The sequence below is a fragment of the Carya illinoinensis genome, chromosome 4 (assembly GCF_018687715.1).
Source record: "Carya illinoinensis cultivar Pawnee chromosome 4, C.illinoinensisPawnee_v1, whole genome shotgun sequence".
NCBI lineage: Eukaryota > Viridiplantae > Streptophyta > Magnoliopsida > Fagales > Juglandaceae > Carya > Carya illinoinensis.
In genome coordinates, this window is record NC_056755.1 from 41,816,990 (window position 1) to 41,833,269 (window position 16,280).

At 35.5% G+C, this 16,280-nt stretch overlaps 1 protein-coding gene across 4 annotated transcripts; it reads right to left on the reverse strand.

The window, feature by feature from the left end:
• Nucleotides 1–61: 61 nt before the first annotated feature.
• LOC122308468 (protein HESO1-like) lies at nucleotides 62–13,662 on the reverse strand. Of its 4 annotated transcripts, XM_043121810.1 has the most exons (11): nucleotides 13,500–13,624; nucleotides 13,221–13,272; nucleotides 12,090–12,134; nucleotides 11,775–11,963; nucleotides 7,713–7,889; nucleotides 7,270–7,454; nucleotides 5,728–5,823; nucleotides 3,966–4,011; nucleotides 1,598–1,704; nucleotides 1,351–1,452; nucleotides 62–810 (listed from the first exon to the last, which is right to left on the reverse strand). In XM_043121810.1, the coding sequence occupies exons 5-11, from the start codon at nucleotides 7,840–7,842 to the stop codon at nucleotides 247–249; spliced, it is 1,230 nt and encodes a 409-aa protein (XP_042977744.1). In that variant the 5' UTR covers nucleotides 7,843–7,889; nucleotides 11,775–11,963; nucleotides 12,090–12,134; nucleotides 13,221–13,272; nucleotides 13,500–13,624; the 3' UTR covers nucleotides 62–246. The 4 variants fall into 4 exon arrangements, with proteins under 4 accessions (XP_042977744.1, XP_042977741.1, XP_042977743.1 ...); XM_043121807.1 differs by lacking the exon at nucleotides 12,090–12,134 and having other exon boundaries at nucleotides 13,500–13,662; XM_043121809.1 differs by lacking the exons at nucleotides 1,351–1,452; nucleotides 12,090–12,134 and having other exon boundaries at nucleotides 13,500–13,662.
• Nucleotides 13,663–16,280: the final 2,618 nt, after the last annotated feature.

Consider the following 16,280-nt stretch of genomic DNA (forward strand, 5'->3'; position numbering starts at 1 on the left):
ACTTGACTAATTTCAGACAAATATGTTCAGCTGGTCCGCTAATTAATCTACACATCAATCCTTCAAAGCGAAAGAACTATAATGAGGAAACTTTTTATTCTTTTTTTGTTCGATAGAACTATAATGAGTAAACTTGCAAAAGAAAAGTTTCGGTACATAAGAATGACCCTAATATGCTAACAACATCAGACGCTGCCAAACTCGAAGGAGCAATCTCATTTCAACCATGTCAAGTACATGCCAACATTAAGGATAGAAAGAACCAAGCAGCAGGCCAGAAATTATCAAGTCTTGTAGAGAGAAAGAATTAAATTGTCCCGGGTATTGGTTCAGAAAAATTGGATCTTGACTATGTGGTGCACCAAACCAAGGTGAAGTTTGTGGATAAATAATGGGTTGATTTTGTAGATGACCATCTGAACCTTGAATATCGGAAGGAAGTGTCCCTGCACTGTGGCACAAATTATTACCTAACCGAGAAGCATCATAGTTCTGCTTTCTTCCCGAGCCTTCCACAAACTGTTGTCCTTTCTGCCCTTCCATTATACGCTGCTTCTTCATTGGACGAGGATTACTCGGAACAGGACTAGCTGTATTTTCACCGTCCATCGGATTTCTAGTACATACATCTGGTAAAGTAGATACTGCATCACCAAACAAAATATCCCTTAATGTTGGTTGCTGCAACCGGCCACCTAGAAAGGTCAAAAGGCAACCAAGGGAATATTGCACACGTTCGTAGATCTTTTTAACTTCTTGTCCTCCTACTGCCCTCGCAACATTTTGGGATCGTTCTGAGAAATCCTCAACCTGTAAGAAGCATGTGAACACATCAATGATCAAACACTACAGGTGAAGTCAGAACCCTTGTCTAAAGTTACAGCTGCTAGATGAAAAATTCAAATCTGATTCAGAAGTTGTGATAAGCTGGTTGCTTGGAAAAGATGAGGCACACTGGTTAGTGAGAGAAGTGTGGGATCAGATTCTAGAAAGATGCCTGGCCCTTGTCCTTCATACGGGCATGTTTATAGAGAAGTTAATCATGCTGCAGATTGGTCGGCCAAATCAGATGCTCTAGTTGTTTCTAGGGAGTATGTTGGCAGGCATGGGGTTTCAAAAGAGGTGAGATGTTTCGTAGTGGTAGAGAGAGAGGGTATACCATACTTAAGCTATAAATGAGTTTTTCTTTGTATAGTTTGGAGATGTTTGCTATTTGTTTTCATTAGTGATGTGCTGTGGATTGCTCACTACCTAATGTGGGCTTCTATATGAACTAATACAGAATTTTCTGAAAACCAAAAGTCAGAACCCACAATTTTTTTCAAAAAGAAAATAAAACAGGCAGCGTACACTTATAAAGTTAAACTCAGAATCCCATGATTTAGATGTCCAAGATCCTTCATATAAGCTGGCACAGAGACCTTCCTTCCAAAGCGTCTCAACTGATTCTAGCTGCAACATTAAGAACCTTGAATCGGATGTACTATACAAACAATGGGTTGCCTCAATTTTCTTGGATAGTAAATATCCAGATTAAAAGGATTAGAGCTATTATTTTATCGCTAATAAGCTAACAAAAGTAGAGAACAAGAATTACCTTAATAAGTAGAGTAATGAAAAGCTCTGCCAAGGATTCTTTATTCTTTTTTCCATAGTCCAAATAATTATGAACGTTTCTTGCCACACTTCCAGGGTCAGTTCCATCTGGACCATGCCAAGGTGGCTCAAATATCAAAATGAAGCAAATGAAGAAGGTCCATGATTGTTACCAAGCAGCAATCATAAAACCAGAATAAGTTCGATAATGAGCAAACAAGGAAAGTAGCAAAACGAAAAAAGAACAATTAGCTTTTGCAAACTAAGAGCTAAGTAGAAACTGCGGAAAGTAATGTAGATTATTTTGGGGTACACGCCATGGAATCTGAACTCAACTAAAATAATAACAAAGTTTATCCTTAAAACAAAATGCAACTAATATCTTTCCCTGTCAGCAGAGTGACTGCTCCTCTAACAAGCTCTGAAAAGAAGTCTAATATCATATTTCAACAGTTCCTTGTGAGTATCTAAATATGGAAAAGCCACCCTTAAAAAGCTAACAGCATGCATTTTGAGTGTTAAATCTACTTGAGATAAAAAAATAAAAAATAAAATAAATAAAATCAAATAAAAAGGGCAAGTTGAGTCAAATAGTTTGGCCATTTGGCATCTGAGGAAAAGTGATATAACTTGAGTAAAAATGGGGTAGAGGCACCCCTAAAATGGCATGTATGGAGGCGGTGAAAAAATATATATGTTATCAGGAAAGTGACAAAAAGTACAATTTCAGATAGGAATGTTGCAAAAAATGCACAAAAGTGATATAACTTGAGTAAAAATGGGGTAGAGGCACCCCTAAAATGGCATGTATGGAGGCGGTGAAAAAATATTTATGTTATCAGGAAAGTGACAAAAAGTACGATTTCAGATAGGAATGTTGCAAAAAATGCACATTGCTAACCTTAATTGGCTAATGAGGATCCTTGGAGGATCCCAACTCAACTCTGACTAAGGCTCAGTTAAGTTAGGTTGAGTATGTACTTAATAAATAAAAGAGTAAGGTATATGTAAATGTTGAGGGTTGGATTTCTAAATTGGAATACTTGCCACAACACATTTGACAAAAAGGAAAACCAGCCCAAACCGTAACCAAAATAAGAAATAAATCAAGAGGTGCACCTTGAATGGGCCTATAGCACAAATTCCCTCATAACAGCTCATGGCCCTAAGTTTCACTTCAACGGGCTAGCAAATGGGGGCTCATGGCACAAGTTCCCTCCTAATGGGCTCATAGCCCAACATAAGCCAAATGGACCATGGACCATGGACCATGGCCCATGTTTTGTCTTACAAGGGCCCTAGGCCTGAAACTTAAGCAAAAAGGCTCATGGCCTAAATCTCCTCTTAATGGACTCAGGCCCGAGATACATCCTAACGGGCTCACGTCCCATGTTTCATCTCAACAGGATCACAGCTAAGATTATATTCCTCCTAGCTCATTGCACAAGACACGTGCCATTGGGCCCATGGCCTACGAAGCACTCTACCAGGTCAATTGCCGATCACTGTTCTATTGAGAAGAAGGAGACTAAAAATAGATCCCAAACCAGCAAAAAGGGCCTCAAATCAGTGTGGCATCAAATATGCCACAAGCAGACCTACAATGACCCGCTTAAAGAACCCCTTTCCACATTTCAAAGTGAAGGCTCGAGCCCATTAAAAAATAAAAAACTAAATCGTGGGCCAAGAGGCAGATTGTAGGAATGCCATACAACCCGAAAAGCACATGGGATGATCTTTCCCTTGGGAAGCCAGGGTGCAGTAGCGACATGAAATGCCAACTCATGAAAATTCAGATGAAAGGAAAGATCACTACTGGCAACCAATTGTCATACCCCAATTACGTTTTTGAACCAATTTTCTCTGCAACCAGAAGACTAGGCTCATGGCTTGCTTCACGGTGAGGAGGTTTTATAAAATCTTTGTGGTGTGCTTTTTACCTTCTTGATGTAAAACCACAAATATGTGATTAAATCATTAAAACTACAACCTTAGAATATCCAACAATTAAACAAAAATGCTTGAGTCTGTGTGTTAGATGCATGCATGTGTATAGACAATAACATTGTGACATAAGCAATGCAAGTCAATACACCATTTCAATGTATCAGTGTCACATCTCAATATCTATGCATCAAGGGAAATATCCAAGGGATAAATTCACTTTCTTTGGCTAATATGGTATCTAATACCAAACATACAATCCTTGGTTCAATTATGTTCTTCTCTACATTCTGAAAAAAAAAAAAAAAAAAAAAAAATTCTTTGAAGATAACAAAGTTACTACCTAAATTTGGAAAATATAATTAAGTTTTTTGGGAGTTCAATAACCAGAAAATTGTTACCATATGGTTTGCAGAATCATTCACCTTTAAATAAAGCGGAAAAGGGAGGCAGAATTGGAGGATCTCGAGTCTGTGTGAGAAAGGGGAAAAAATTAGTCACTAAAACAAAAATCAACAATCAGACTGATCTTTCAGCATATTTAGAAATGAGCAGATATTATTTACACCTCCAACCATCAGAAACACGTTACTTAAAATGGATAGATGGTCAGAAGTGATATCAATAGGTTGATCACAAGCACAAACACTGTGTGGTGGATTATATGACAAGAAAACACCAAATTCTGAAGCATGCATAGTCTACCAAAAACTTAACTTCGTTTAAAGACACAGTCAACAATAATATTTAGCTAACATTGCACAGTGCAAACATTTTTGATTTTATTCCCTCCACCCCATAAGTGTCTCCTTAGAAACGAACATGCACTTTTTGGAGAATTTAATGCATTGACAACTCAAGCTTTCTTTCACATTCCCCAAAAACGACAGTGCATTATTAGTGGCTTGCTCTTTTTCTTACAAAGGACACAAAATCCCAAGTAGTATAAAAAGGAAAAGAACAAATTTATTGTTTAGTAAGAGAAATTTCTTTCAATATCCAAGTTAAAAGGAATATACATTAGATACACCTAACCTGAAAAAGTAAGAAAGTCAAGAAAATTATGGAAGCCAATGCTTGAGAAAAAGAAACATTAATCAACACTCCATTAGAACCTCTATGGCGGATTATTTGAAGACATCTAGTGATTTTCCTTCATGGCATTGTTTAATCAATTTTATTCCATTAATTTAGGATGCTAAGCTCATTTGGGCGTCTTCCAAGAATTGGATGTTTGCAGTTCACTCTAAACACCCTCATCCCTCATGATACCAATCCATTCTCCTAGAACAGTGTTTGGCGGATAAAGACCCCTTTGAGGCGTGCATTTGTTGCATGGACAGCTTCTCAAGGAAAGATACTTGCCATGGTTAATGTATGGAAAAGAAACATTGCGGTAATTGATTGGTGTTGCACATGCAAGAGAAGTGAGGAGTCCGTTGACCATCTTTCACTCCACTGCGAGATGGCTAGTGCTTTATAGAATGACCTTCTTCAGGTGAATTGGTTTGTCTTGGGTCATGGCCAGAAGAATAGTGGGCCATTTCTACTACTGGAGAGGATTAGGAGGAAGCCCACAAATTGCAGTAGTGTGAAAGGTGGTTCCTATTTGCCTAATATGATGTATTTAGAAGGAATGTAACAATAGGAATTTTGAGGATTGTGAACTGACACTGAAGGAGCTCAAAACCTTACTTTTTACTATTCTCTTCCTTTGGACTGTCTCTAGAATTTCATGGTATAACTCTTCATAATTTCTCGTATCTATATTGGTGACCCCTTGTATACAACCTGTCTTCTTGGATACACCTTTTGCGTTTTTAGTGATGCTTTATAACTTTATAAAAACTGGTTACAAGCATCTTATTTTTTTAGGCTTAAATTCTAACCAAACAATGAATATAAGTTGTATGCAACTCTGCCCCCAATCTTCCACACTCCAGGTAAGCAGCATACAGCATTCCATCACCTATCACCTATGCCACATACCACAATGGAGATACTAGTACATGGATCTATTGTGGAGCAAGCATTTTTGCATAAACTGACTACTCTCAACATCAAATCAATGCAATGGAAATTCATAGTTGGAGAAAATTCTAAGCTTTAGTCCAAATGATTATACACTCAACAAAAAGAAAAACTTGACCTAACTTTTCACAGAAAAAATAAAAATGCTGACCATACCTGCAAATGGAAGGCAACCAATGATACAAGGGATAAAGAGTTCAGAGTTCGATCTTTGGAACTATTAATGCTATGTGCCTTTGCCCAGGCTTTCACCTGCAACCAAAGAAGAAAAAACAAATATATCAATCCCTATGTGCACGAGCACTAAATTTGACGTTGGGGAAACTATTTATGTTGAAGGGATTAACATGTCTTGCTAGAATACGGCCTCATCTCCACCGTTCAACTTTGATCTCAAACAAAAAAAAAAATACCTTCATTTGTATCCAATGCAAATTGAAAAGACATTTACTCTTGATTCATGATCTAACAAATGAGTCCTTTTTTTATATAAGTAGGAAGATATTTTATTGATATTAAAATAGGTATAGCCCAAGTACACAGTAAGTATACATTTGGGTAGTGAGTTTACTTAACATTTGGGTAGTGAGAAGTGTTGAGAAGTGTTGTGAATAGTAGTGAAAAATTTAATGGAAAAGTAATAATAGAATATTAAATAGTAGTGAAAAGTTACTTATAAAAAAAAATAGTAGTGAAAAGTAATGAATAGTAGTAAAAAGTAAGTGAAAAGTAATAATAAAGTAATGAATAGTAGTGAAGTATTTTGAGAATACCTAAGGTATTCTTGGTACCCAAATCTCTCTTTCACGACTTTCCCTAATCCCCCACAACAATCCTAAGAGCTTTCTTCCTTAAATTCCCAAACTTCAAATATCTCCATATGATGAAGTTCTTGATTTCAAGTGGAGAGACCATGGACCATTCTCCATTATTTTGTTGCTGAGGAGTTATAGGCACATGGAGCGTGGTCACTAGCATTCTCTTTGTTTGGTATTTCTTAGGGCATGCATAAGTCAGTAAGAGAGTTATTGGCTTGTCTGAAAGATTGTTTCAATGAACAATGGAAAAGCATTATTTGGAATGCTATTCCTAACAATGTCTTCTGTGGAGGGGGAATGCTCAATAGAATTGGCCTCCCACTTTATATATACATAAATATTATTTTTACAAGGAATAAAGCTTCATCAAAACAAATAAGGCACATCCAAGAGTCACCTATCTAGAAATAGAAAAAGATACAAGAAAATCAAGAAAGGTTGGCCATTTTTATAGCCTCACAATTTTTAAATTAAAGACGCTATTTCCAAAATCTATTTCTAATTAAATTTAAGCAATTTGGGGGTTCTCATCTCTTTCGTTCTAGGCGTTATTGGATCTTTGTGACTTTTGATCTGAAAACTAATCTTTTTTTTTTCGTATTGTCTGTATGCATCAAATGTACAAGGAATCATGCATATCAAACTTCCTTTTCTAAGGCCACAAGGGTACTTTGGTCTTTGACTCAAGGATACACCTATTTTGTTTTTTCATAAAATTCTTTTTACTAATCATTTTTTTGGGGGGGGAAGGCAGGCAGGCTTTAGCAACTAAACATATCATAACCAAAATGCTAAAAATTTGTCCAAGGCGGTATGATAGCATTAGCTAACATTAAGGAATAATGTCTTATTGGGCCATACATTCAGAAGCATTAATTACCAAAAAACTAAGCTTCCGAAACCTTTCATCAATCATAGAAACCATGTGGACAATCTGGGATTTTGCAATACCATCCCTATTCTCAACTGATAAATCACATTCAATGCCAGTTCCACAATCAATGACTTTGACAACTGGCACCCTTGCCGTTGTGATTGTCTGAAGGCAAGCAACATGTCCTCCCCCTACAACAAAGAAATGCATCTATGACGATAGTTATAACCAAACTGCTACCCCAATTCAATACTTTAGGGTTTCCCTAGCATGCCTATTGTATGGATCAGTTTTTTACCTTGCCTTCAACTTTTTAATCTCAATTAAACCGGGAAAAAAAAAAAACTAATTTAAATAACCAATTTGTATAAACAAGCAAGAGAAACAGCATTCAAACATATGATAACAATATAAAAGAAATGAAAGAAAAACTAAATGCCAATAATTACTTTGAAGAGTTTGAAACTTTTTTGCAAACTTTTTGAGGGTTTCAATCCTCTTCTGTCGAGAAATTTCAACAGCCATGTTACTGAAATTCACAGATAAATCTATATCACTTCCAGCACAGAATATATCCATTACGAAAGAGCCAAATGCCTCCACGACAGGAGACTCATCAGAATTGCCTGAAATAACAAAAAGGAAAATAATTAAATGAATGAAACTCAAAAGATCTAGTACAAGGAAATACAACTTTCAAGACCTGAGGCATTTACTGGCATATTGTAATATCAATGTTAGAGGACGAGGACATGGTTGTAATAAGTGAAACTTGTGAGGGTATAATCGTTAATTGTATATAGTATATTATTGCTGTTGTACATCAATGAATAAAAAGTGTGAAGTATTTTTCCTCGATAAGTTTCTACATGGTATCAAAGCTCACAGTTGTCGGATGGTGGTAAGTGGTGTACAGTGGTTCATGCTGAAATTGAGCTCACTGTGGTCTGAACTTGTCGGAGTGTTTTCTGGTGTCGTATCTAACTTTCGTAGCCGGATCTAAGCTCGCCAGTGTTTGCAGCTGCCGGATTCAAATTTGTCGTCATCCTTAGCAGATCCCAGTGGCTTCTCTCTTCGTCATCGGCAGCCTGTAGGTGTTTGAAGTTGTTTCCAACGAGTTTCTGGTGTTGTCTCTGATATTGGATACCAAAGGTGAGTTTACCGACGTTGTTTGTGCATCCCGACGTGTTTCCCATTGTCAATGGCCGACTGAAGTGCAACTTGTCATCGACAATGTCAAAGGGATGTAGTGTTTGGTTGCAAGGATAACCAATTCCATCCTCAAGTGCGAATAACCCCAACCTAGAGTAAGAGCTTGTTCCTTATCTGGAATAATGCCTTTTTGGTAACAAAGATAAGGTAATTAATTCCCAGACCACTAATTATTGTTTAGGATAACCTAATCCAGTTTTGAGTTTAGGTTGAAGTCATTTTTGGCCGATACCCGATAAAAACAGATATCGGCTGGTTCAGAGTTGATACCGGCCGATACCAACCCGATACAAGCCGATCAGCCGATATAGGTTGAAACAGTGCAATTCAAAGCTGATACATGCCGATACAGTGTAATTATGCTCAATACAAGGCCAAAATGTTGTTATTCAGGTTGTTTTTTGGGTACTTGGGCTGAGTTTCTACATTTCCAAACTATGTTTCTCAGATTTTCAAGTTGAATTGTGGTTTTTCTCATATCTTGTGTGAAGTTTCTGTCTCCAAGTTCAGTTGTGATATTTTTTCTGCATCCATGACAGCTAAATTTGAGCCACAGTTACATGATGCTATTGCCTCCTATGTTGCTCCTAGTGGGCGTGGAGGCCGGGGTGGTAGAGGCTCACATGGGGGACATGAAGCCAAAGGTAATCGCACTCGAGGTCAAGAATCTTGTAAGTGCACCCATTGTGGTCGCACTAACCACTCGGTGGACTATTGTTGAGATCTACATGGTAGACCATCTAGATCCACTGATCAAGTCATTTGCCAAGATATGATTAATATATCAAAGGATGAGTATTGATAAGCTTTTGGGTCACACACGGATTTCATCTTTCACAACTACTCTTGCCCACTCAGTTATAGCATCCGCATGTCTTGTCTCATCCACTCAAGATCTATGGACCATTGATTCAAGAGCTAATGAACATCTGACTTATTTGTCCTCTGTCTTATCTAAGTTAGATACTGTGACATCTCCAAAAAGTGTTACTCTCGCTAATGGTTCTCTTGCTAAAGTTACAAGCATTGGATCCACTAAACTCACTGACTCTATATCCTTGTCATCTGTTCTATATGCTCCTAGTTTTCCCTTTAGTTTGATGTTCATTCGTCTTCAATGTTCAATGATATTTTATCCCTCTACATTTGTCTTTCAAGATCTCAAAACGGGAAACAAGATTGGTACAATCTGTATTATCTTGATGTTAAACAGTCACTCACTCAAACTCTTACATCCTCCTCATCATCTGCTTATGAATGGCATTGTCGCCTTGGTCACCCCTCTTTCCCTTTAGAAGCATCAAGTTAGGAATCTAGGAAATGTGACTCCCTTTCCTTATGAAGCATGTCAAATTAATAAACATCATCACGCGTCTTTTGTACCTTGAGTTGTTAAACGAGCATCGAGTCATTTTGAATTGGTTCACTTGATATATGGGGACCAATCAACATTGAATCAAACAAGTTTCATTATTTTTGTCACATTTATTGATGACTACTCTCATGACATGGGTGTTTCTGATGAAGGAAAGATATGAATTTCTTTCCATATTCAAAGTGTTTTGGAAATAAATTAAAACCCAATTTAACAAAAGGGTTCAAGTTTTGTGTTCTGATAACGCTATAGAATATCAATCTAGTGTCTTTGCTACTTACTTAAGTAATAAAGGAATTGTTCATCAAACTTCATGTTCTTATACACCCCAATAGAATGTGGTGGCTAAACGCAAAAATCGTCATTTGTTAGATGTAACCCAGCACTTTTACTACACATGCATGTTCCTAAACGATTTTGGAGTGATGATGTTCTTACTGCTTGTCACCTTATTAACTATATGCCTTCATCAATTCTCGATGGTTCCTCTCCCTTCTCCATCTTGTTTCCTTCATCTCCATCATTTACCCATTCCTCCAAAAATTCTTTAGGTGTGTTTGCTATATTCATAACCTTGGCCCAGAAAGGATATCATTGTTATAATATTGTTCTTAGATGCTACTTCACGAGTGTTGATGTTACCTTCTTTGATTCCATACCCTATTTCTTGGACATAACTTCAAGTGTTGAGTGTGATCCTCTACCATTACCTACTCTTAAATTTCCTGCTTCACATTCACCCAACCTTACCCAACCCTCCTCAATACCTCCCCCAGTTCTTTTATAGGTTTACTAGTGTCACTTGCCATTCCATACCCTCACAAGTTACAATTATTACAACCATGTCCTCTAACAAGTAGTACTGAACTGACATGGTTGCAACACTTTCTTCAAGTGATTGGATTTCCAGCTCCTATCCCTCTCCAGTTATTTTGTAATAATCAAGCCGCAGTGCATATTACCTCTAATCTTGTGTTCCATCAGAGGACTAAACATATAGAGATTGATTGTCACTTTATTCGAGATAAGATAATAAGAAGTAACATTTCTAAACCTTTTGTGAAGTCTACCGATCAACTCGCAAATATGTTTACTAAGTACTTGTGTTGGAGTCGGTTAAAACTTATTTGTTTCAAGCTGGGTTTATATGATATATATGCCCCAGCTTGAGAGGGAGTATTAGAGGACATGGTTGTAACAAGTGTAACTTGTAAGGGTATAGTCGTAAATTGAATATAGTAAATATGTTGTTGTACATAAATGAATAAAAATTGTGAAGTATTTTCCCTCCATAAGTTTCTACAATCAACATCACAAAAAACAGTTATCAAATTGAAAAATTCATTCGTGAAAGAAGCCATGCAAAGAAGCACTACTATGCAATACTTTTTTATTGAATAATACAAGAATGATGCAATATTTCCAACGTTGTAAAACCTTACAAAAAAGTCCAATAGAAAATTCAAAAGCCTTTTAACTAGTTATGTCTAGCCAAAATAATTTCTTATTCTGAACGAAAAGGCATGAACCTCATGTATGCACACATGAAACAATTCCAACCAACCCATGGCACACTATGGTCAAATTTGATACCCAGTTACCAATACCGCAGTCAGGTCAATTACCACATTTTGTTGTACTAATTGTCCAACTAAGCCATAGATGTTTACTGGGCAATCAAGGATAAAAAAAAAATATTAAAAAAAAAAAAGAAACCCAAAATGACGAGATTATCAGCCTCTAACTGTTCAAGGATCTAATTCTTTATTGGAAAATATAAGGAAGCCAAGCATAAAGCAGAACTGTTATATAATGACCAAAAAAGATATTCATTAGTAGGCAACCACATTTAAATAACTTCATATACTATTTCCATAAGTGCACTGGAGTAACTTTGGCATTTGCAGAAGTTCAGAATGAATACCATATATTTCCTTTGCTATTGCATTGAAGATACGAACCAAATCTCTCCGGTGGTCATAATCAATTAGTTTTGGGAGACAGGAAACAAAAATATCATTAAGTAGCTCATCAAGGTCAGATAAATGCGTAGGATTAATTTTATTCTTCTGCAATCCACGTAACTCAAGCTTCTTTGCTTTCTTTTGCAAGACTGGATAAAAGAAAAAGCATTAGAAGAGACATTGAACAACTGTCTTGAAGAGGTATTAGAGACGCTAATGAGATAAAAAAAATTTCAGGTGCATGCAGCTGGGGGGAAGACAGTTTGTAGGCAAACCTATGATTATAATTCATTCTTTGCTAGTTGCCATCCAACTACCCCCTACACCAAAACAAATCAAGATGTCCTCATTGTTTAAGATTTATTACTTTAATTCATTTTTAAATATTTATAACCAAACTAACATAAAGGTTTCAAATAACTTAAATCTACTTCTTTTTATAAGTCATTATTAAAGATTTATTACAAAGCTAACATATAAATTTTAAATTCACTCATCCTCAAGCATGATCAGTCATACGTATAGGCATCTATATTTCAAAACCATTATAAAACATCTATGCAAAGTAAACTAGCCACTGCAGTATGACAATCACGGCATGAGAACTGCAAGAATGACAATCTGATAAACTAGTAGGAAACTTTCCGCTCATTGACAGCATTGCCAATATGAAACTAAAGGGGAAATTTAAAAGATATGGATACAATAATTTAATAAATTTTACACAGACAGCAGAGAAGATCTAAGAAACTCAGTGAGAAATTTACATGAACATAATTTTTTCGTATCTGTTTCTTCCCTTTTTTCTTAACTAGGTATTTTCTCTTGTATACATCCTATGTACTTGGGCATTGCCTAGATCTCTATTAATAAAAATTTTACTTATAAAAAAAAATTTACATGATCTCTCGTGGGAAAAGATTTGGGAGTATTTCTTAGAAGAGATTTGATTTCTGAGAATCTCGCTGAAGAAACCAAGAACAATTTGATTTCCCATCGCACTAAAAATTTTCCAATCAATTCCCTAAGCAAGTCCCTGAATTTCCTAGGTGCTGCCGCTGAGAGACAAGTATTTCCCTGTCGTCTCCCTGAAGTATTGATATAAATTCCTAACTATTTGTCAAATGTTCTCCTAACATCTTCAGAATTTATAGAACTACTTCAGACACGGATTCCACCATTCCAACGACATTAATGAGAAAAACCCACCAGGAACATATTGTTTCTCGTTTAGGATAAACAAAACAAACGTTCTTGTTGTGTTAAAACTTCTATCATCTTTATCAGTTAACAAAATAAACTATCCCCTGGGGCTGCAGATCTCATCAAAGGCTAACTGAGTTTTAAAGCACTTTAACCTTAAATCAAAGATATAGACATTATACAAAGAGCACCATATCACTGACCTTTCCCACTTAGTGCCATGGGATTATGAGCTTATAAAAATCCAAGTAGTCCCTGAAATTTTCAAAATATGAAACGACAAAAAAGTCAAATTTCAAATACAAGTAATTGTAATACATTTAAAAGGAGGGGCAAATTATCGTACTTGCCGAGATAAAGCCCTTGAAAATGTTAGAGAAACAAAAAGAAAATCAAGAATTGAAATTGAAATCAGAACCTAAAGCATATACACGGATCCCAGTAACAAAATGTACAAGGACTAAAACAAAATACAAATCTACCTGGCGAATAATAGAAGCCTGCGTCTTCTCACAGGTAAAAAAGCCGCGCGCAGAGAGAGAGAGAGAGAGAGAGAGAGAGCACGGGAGTTATTCAACAGTTGGAAGGAAATCCAGTCTCCCCGTCTTCGTGGTTCGAGACGTTCACAGTCGATTGACGTTTTTATCCTTAGCGAATGAGGACTTTTAGCGTCGAAGTAGGGGACCATATTTGAAATTTTGAATGGTAGTACGTTAGTAACGACGAGCCCTTGAGTCCTTGACTGCAACTTTCCTCCTCCAAAAAGTGCTTAGCCAAAACTTTTGCAACAACCTTACTCGCCGTTAAAGATTTCTTGTGTGTATTTTTTATCAGAGAAACGTGGTCTAACTCCTAAGTGAATTGGCATTAGTTTAGCCATATTTATCTTTAAATTTGGTCAATATCAACACTTTTTTACATTTGCTTATTTCATTAAAATTCAATCCCCACATTAGATTAGCCATTCATTCTCTATATAATAATAAAAAATTATGAAATTAATAAATTTTTTATTTAATTTATTTTCTCACATTTTGTAATTCTACTAATTAAATGATAATAGTAGTTATATTCTAATTAAATTAATATTAAAAAAAGTATTGTTAAATGTTAATAATAATTATATTATATTCAATTAATATTAAAAAATATTATTAAATGTTAATAATAATTATATTCTAAATGTTAAATGTTAATTATATTCTAATTAATTTAATTTATTTGTTTAGAATGATAAATTAATATTTTAATGTTTGATGAATGAATAGTGGTCTTCCATCTTTAGCAAACTACTGTAGCAAAATTCTAAATTATTTTAAATTTGCTCGATCCAATGTGAAGGATTTTTTAGCCAAATTATGTAAAATTTAGCCAAACATCTCATTTGGTCGAGTCAATGTGGATGCCCTAAGGGTCTATTTTGACACGATTCTCATGAATAAAAATGGAAGCAAAGCAGGAAAGGGCAAAAAAAAGGTCCTTGGCATGCATAGATCAAATCTTCAAAATACACTTAAATATTATATAATCTTTTGGAGCCACTTTTAGGGCTAACGAGGCTCCATATTATTCCATATGCATGGACTCAAAATTCCATGCATTATCAATAAAATTAATGAAATGCATGTGTCGCATAATTTCCACACCATTACTATTTTTACAATTTATTTATGCTATAAAACTATATCATTTATTTTTCTTTCATATTAATCTTTAAACTTTAATATTGAGAAGTAAATTATAAACTAAGTATCAACTTTTTTTTGAATTAAAATCTTGCCAATTTCATTCATAATCAGCGCCTACACATTACAATATTTGTTTTTCTGTAAACAGGAGCCTCTTGTATCCACACCTTCTTAACATCTAAGTGTATAGCTGCTTTTTCTAAGGTATGTGCTACTGTTTTTTTATTTCTATGTACATATTGCACCTTCCACTCAGATCAAACATGTAGGAATATCTTCATTTATTCGATAATGCTTTTGTAGTAAGAAATGTCTTCATTTATATCATTAATTGTGTTAACAATGCCATCTGCATCCCTGTCTAAAATCACTATGTTGAAATTCAAGTCACTGCAAATTTCCATTGTTTTCCTCAGTGCAAAAATTTTTGCTATAGCTGGTTGCTCAACATTGCTTCTCTAATCACAACATGCTACCATCACCTTCCCTTCTCATCTCTAATGATAATTCATATCCTCATCTTCCTTGCCTTTACATCAAATGTTATATCCCAATCTGCCTTTACATAATTCTGCCCTGGTGTTCTCTCACCCCTATCTGCATTGTTAGGTCTCTCCAGCAGCCTCTTTAAAGGTTGTTAAGGTAGCTAAGTATCAACTTTGGAAATTAAATGACAATTTTAATAATTTTTTCATATTATAAAATGTATGGGCCATGAACCAAAGGGAGAAATAACCTGTGGATGGAAAAGGCCTATTGAGATCAAGGGAAGCCTCTTTCTCATCAGATGACTTGCATTACTTGCCCTTTCTGGGCCCCCCATCATTTAATTATGGAAATGTTGGTGGAGGAAATGTGAGTTCAATTGTCCTTCGAAGTTGTCCATTTCTTTCTTCGTTGAATTGAGTGTGTCCTTTGGTGGTGGTGGCAGGTTAATTATATGCTAAAATGAGTCCAAATAGGCAATTGAAAGATATATTTATAAATATATATATAATTGTTTGGTCTATACAAAAATCTTACACAATGAAATTTACGTATTAATGTAATTTAAAATGATATGTAAAACTCTTTTTATTGTAACATATTATATTAAATCATATTAGTGTGTAAACTTTCTGAAGTCTGATCGAATGGTACAACCAAAAGATCATTTTGAAGCCCCAAATCAAGCTTCACTTCAAGCAAATATTTATTATCCATCAACACAAGTACTACAATCAGACACAGAACATGCATTTGTTAATAATCAGGAAAAAACAAAGAAAAGTTCTCCAATATTAGAGGTGTTCAACCGGTCCAGATCCGGACATTTGGCCATAACCGGACCAAGATTTATATATATATCTTGATTTCTTCGATCCATATATATATATATATATATATAATCAGCAGAAATATCCACGAAAATAATGGTTTTAACTTTAAGGGATCATGATAATTTCTTTTGTAGCTCCAAAAAAGGGGAGGGGGTTCACTTTCTAATTAAAGGGATGATGGATGAGTATACTAATTGGTCGTGGAAGGTGAGTACTCTTCCAATATGCACAGCTTAATTAATTAATATAGCAACTA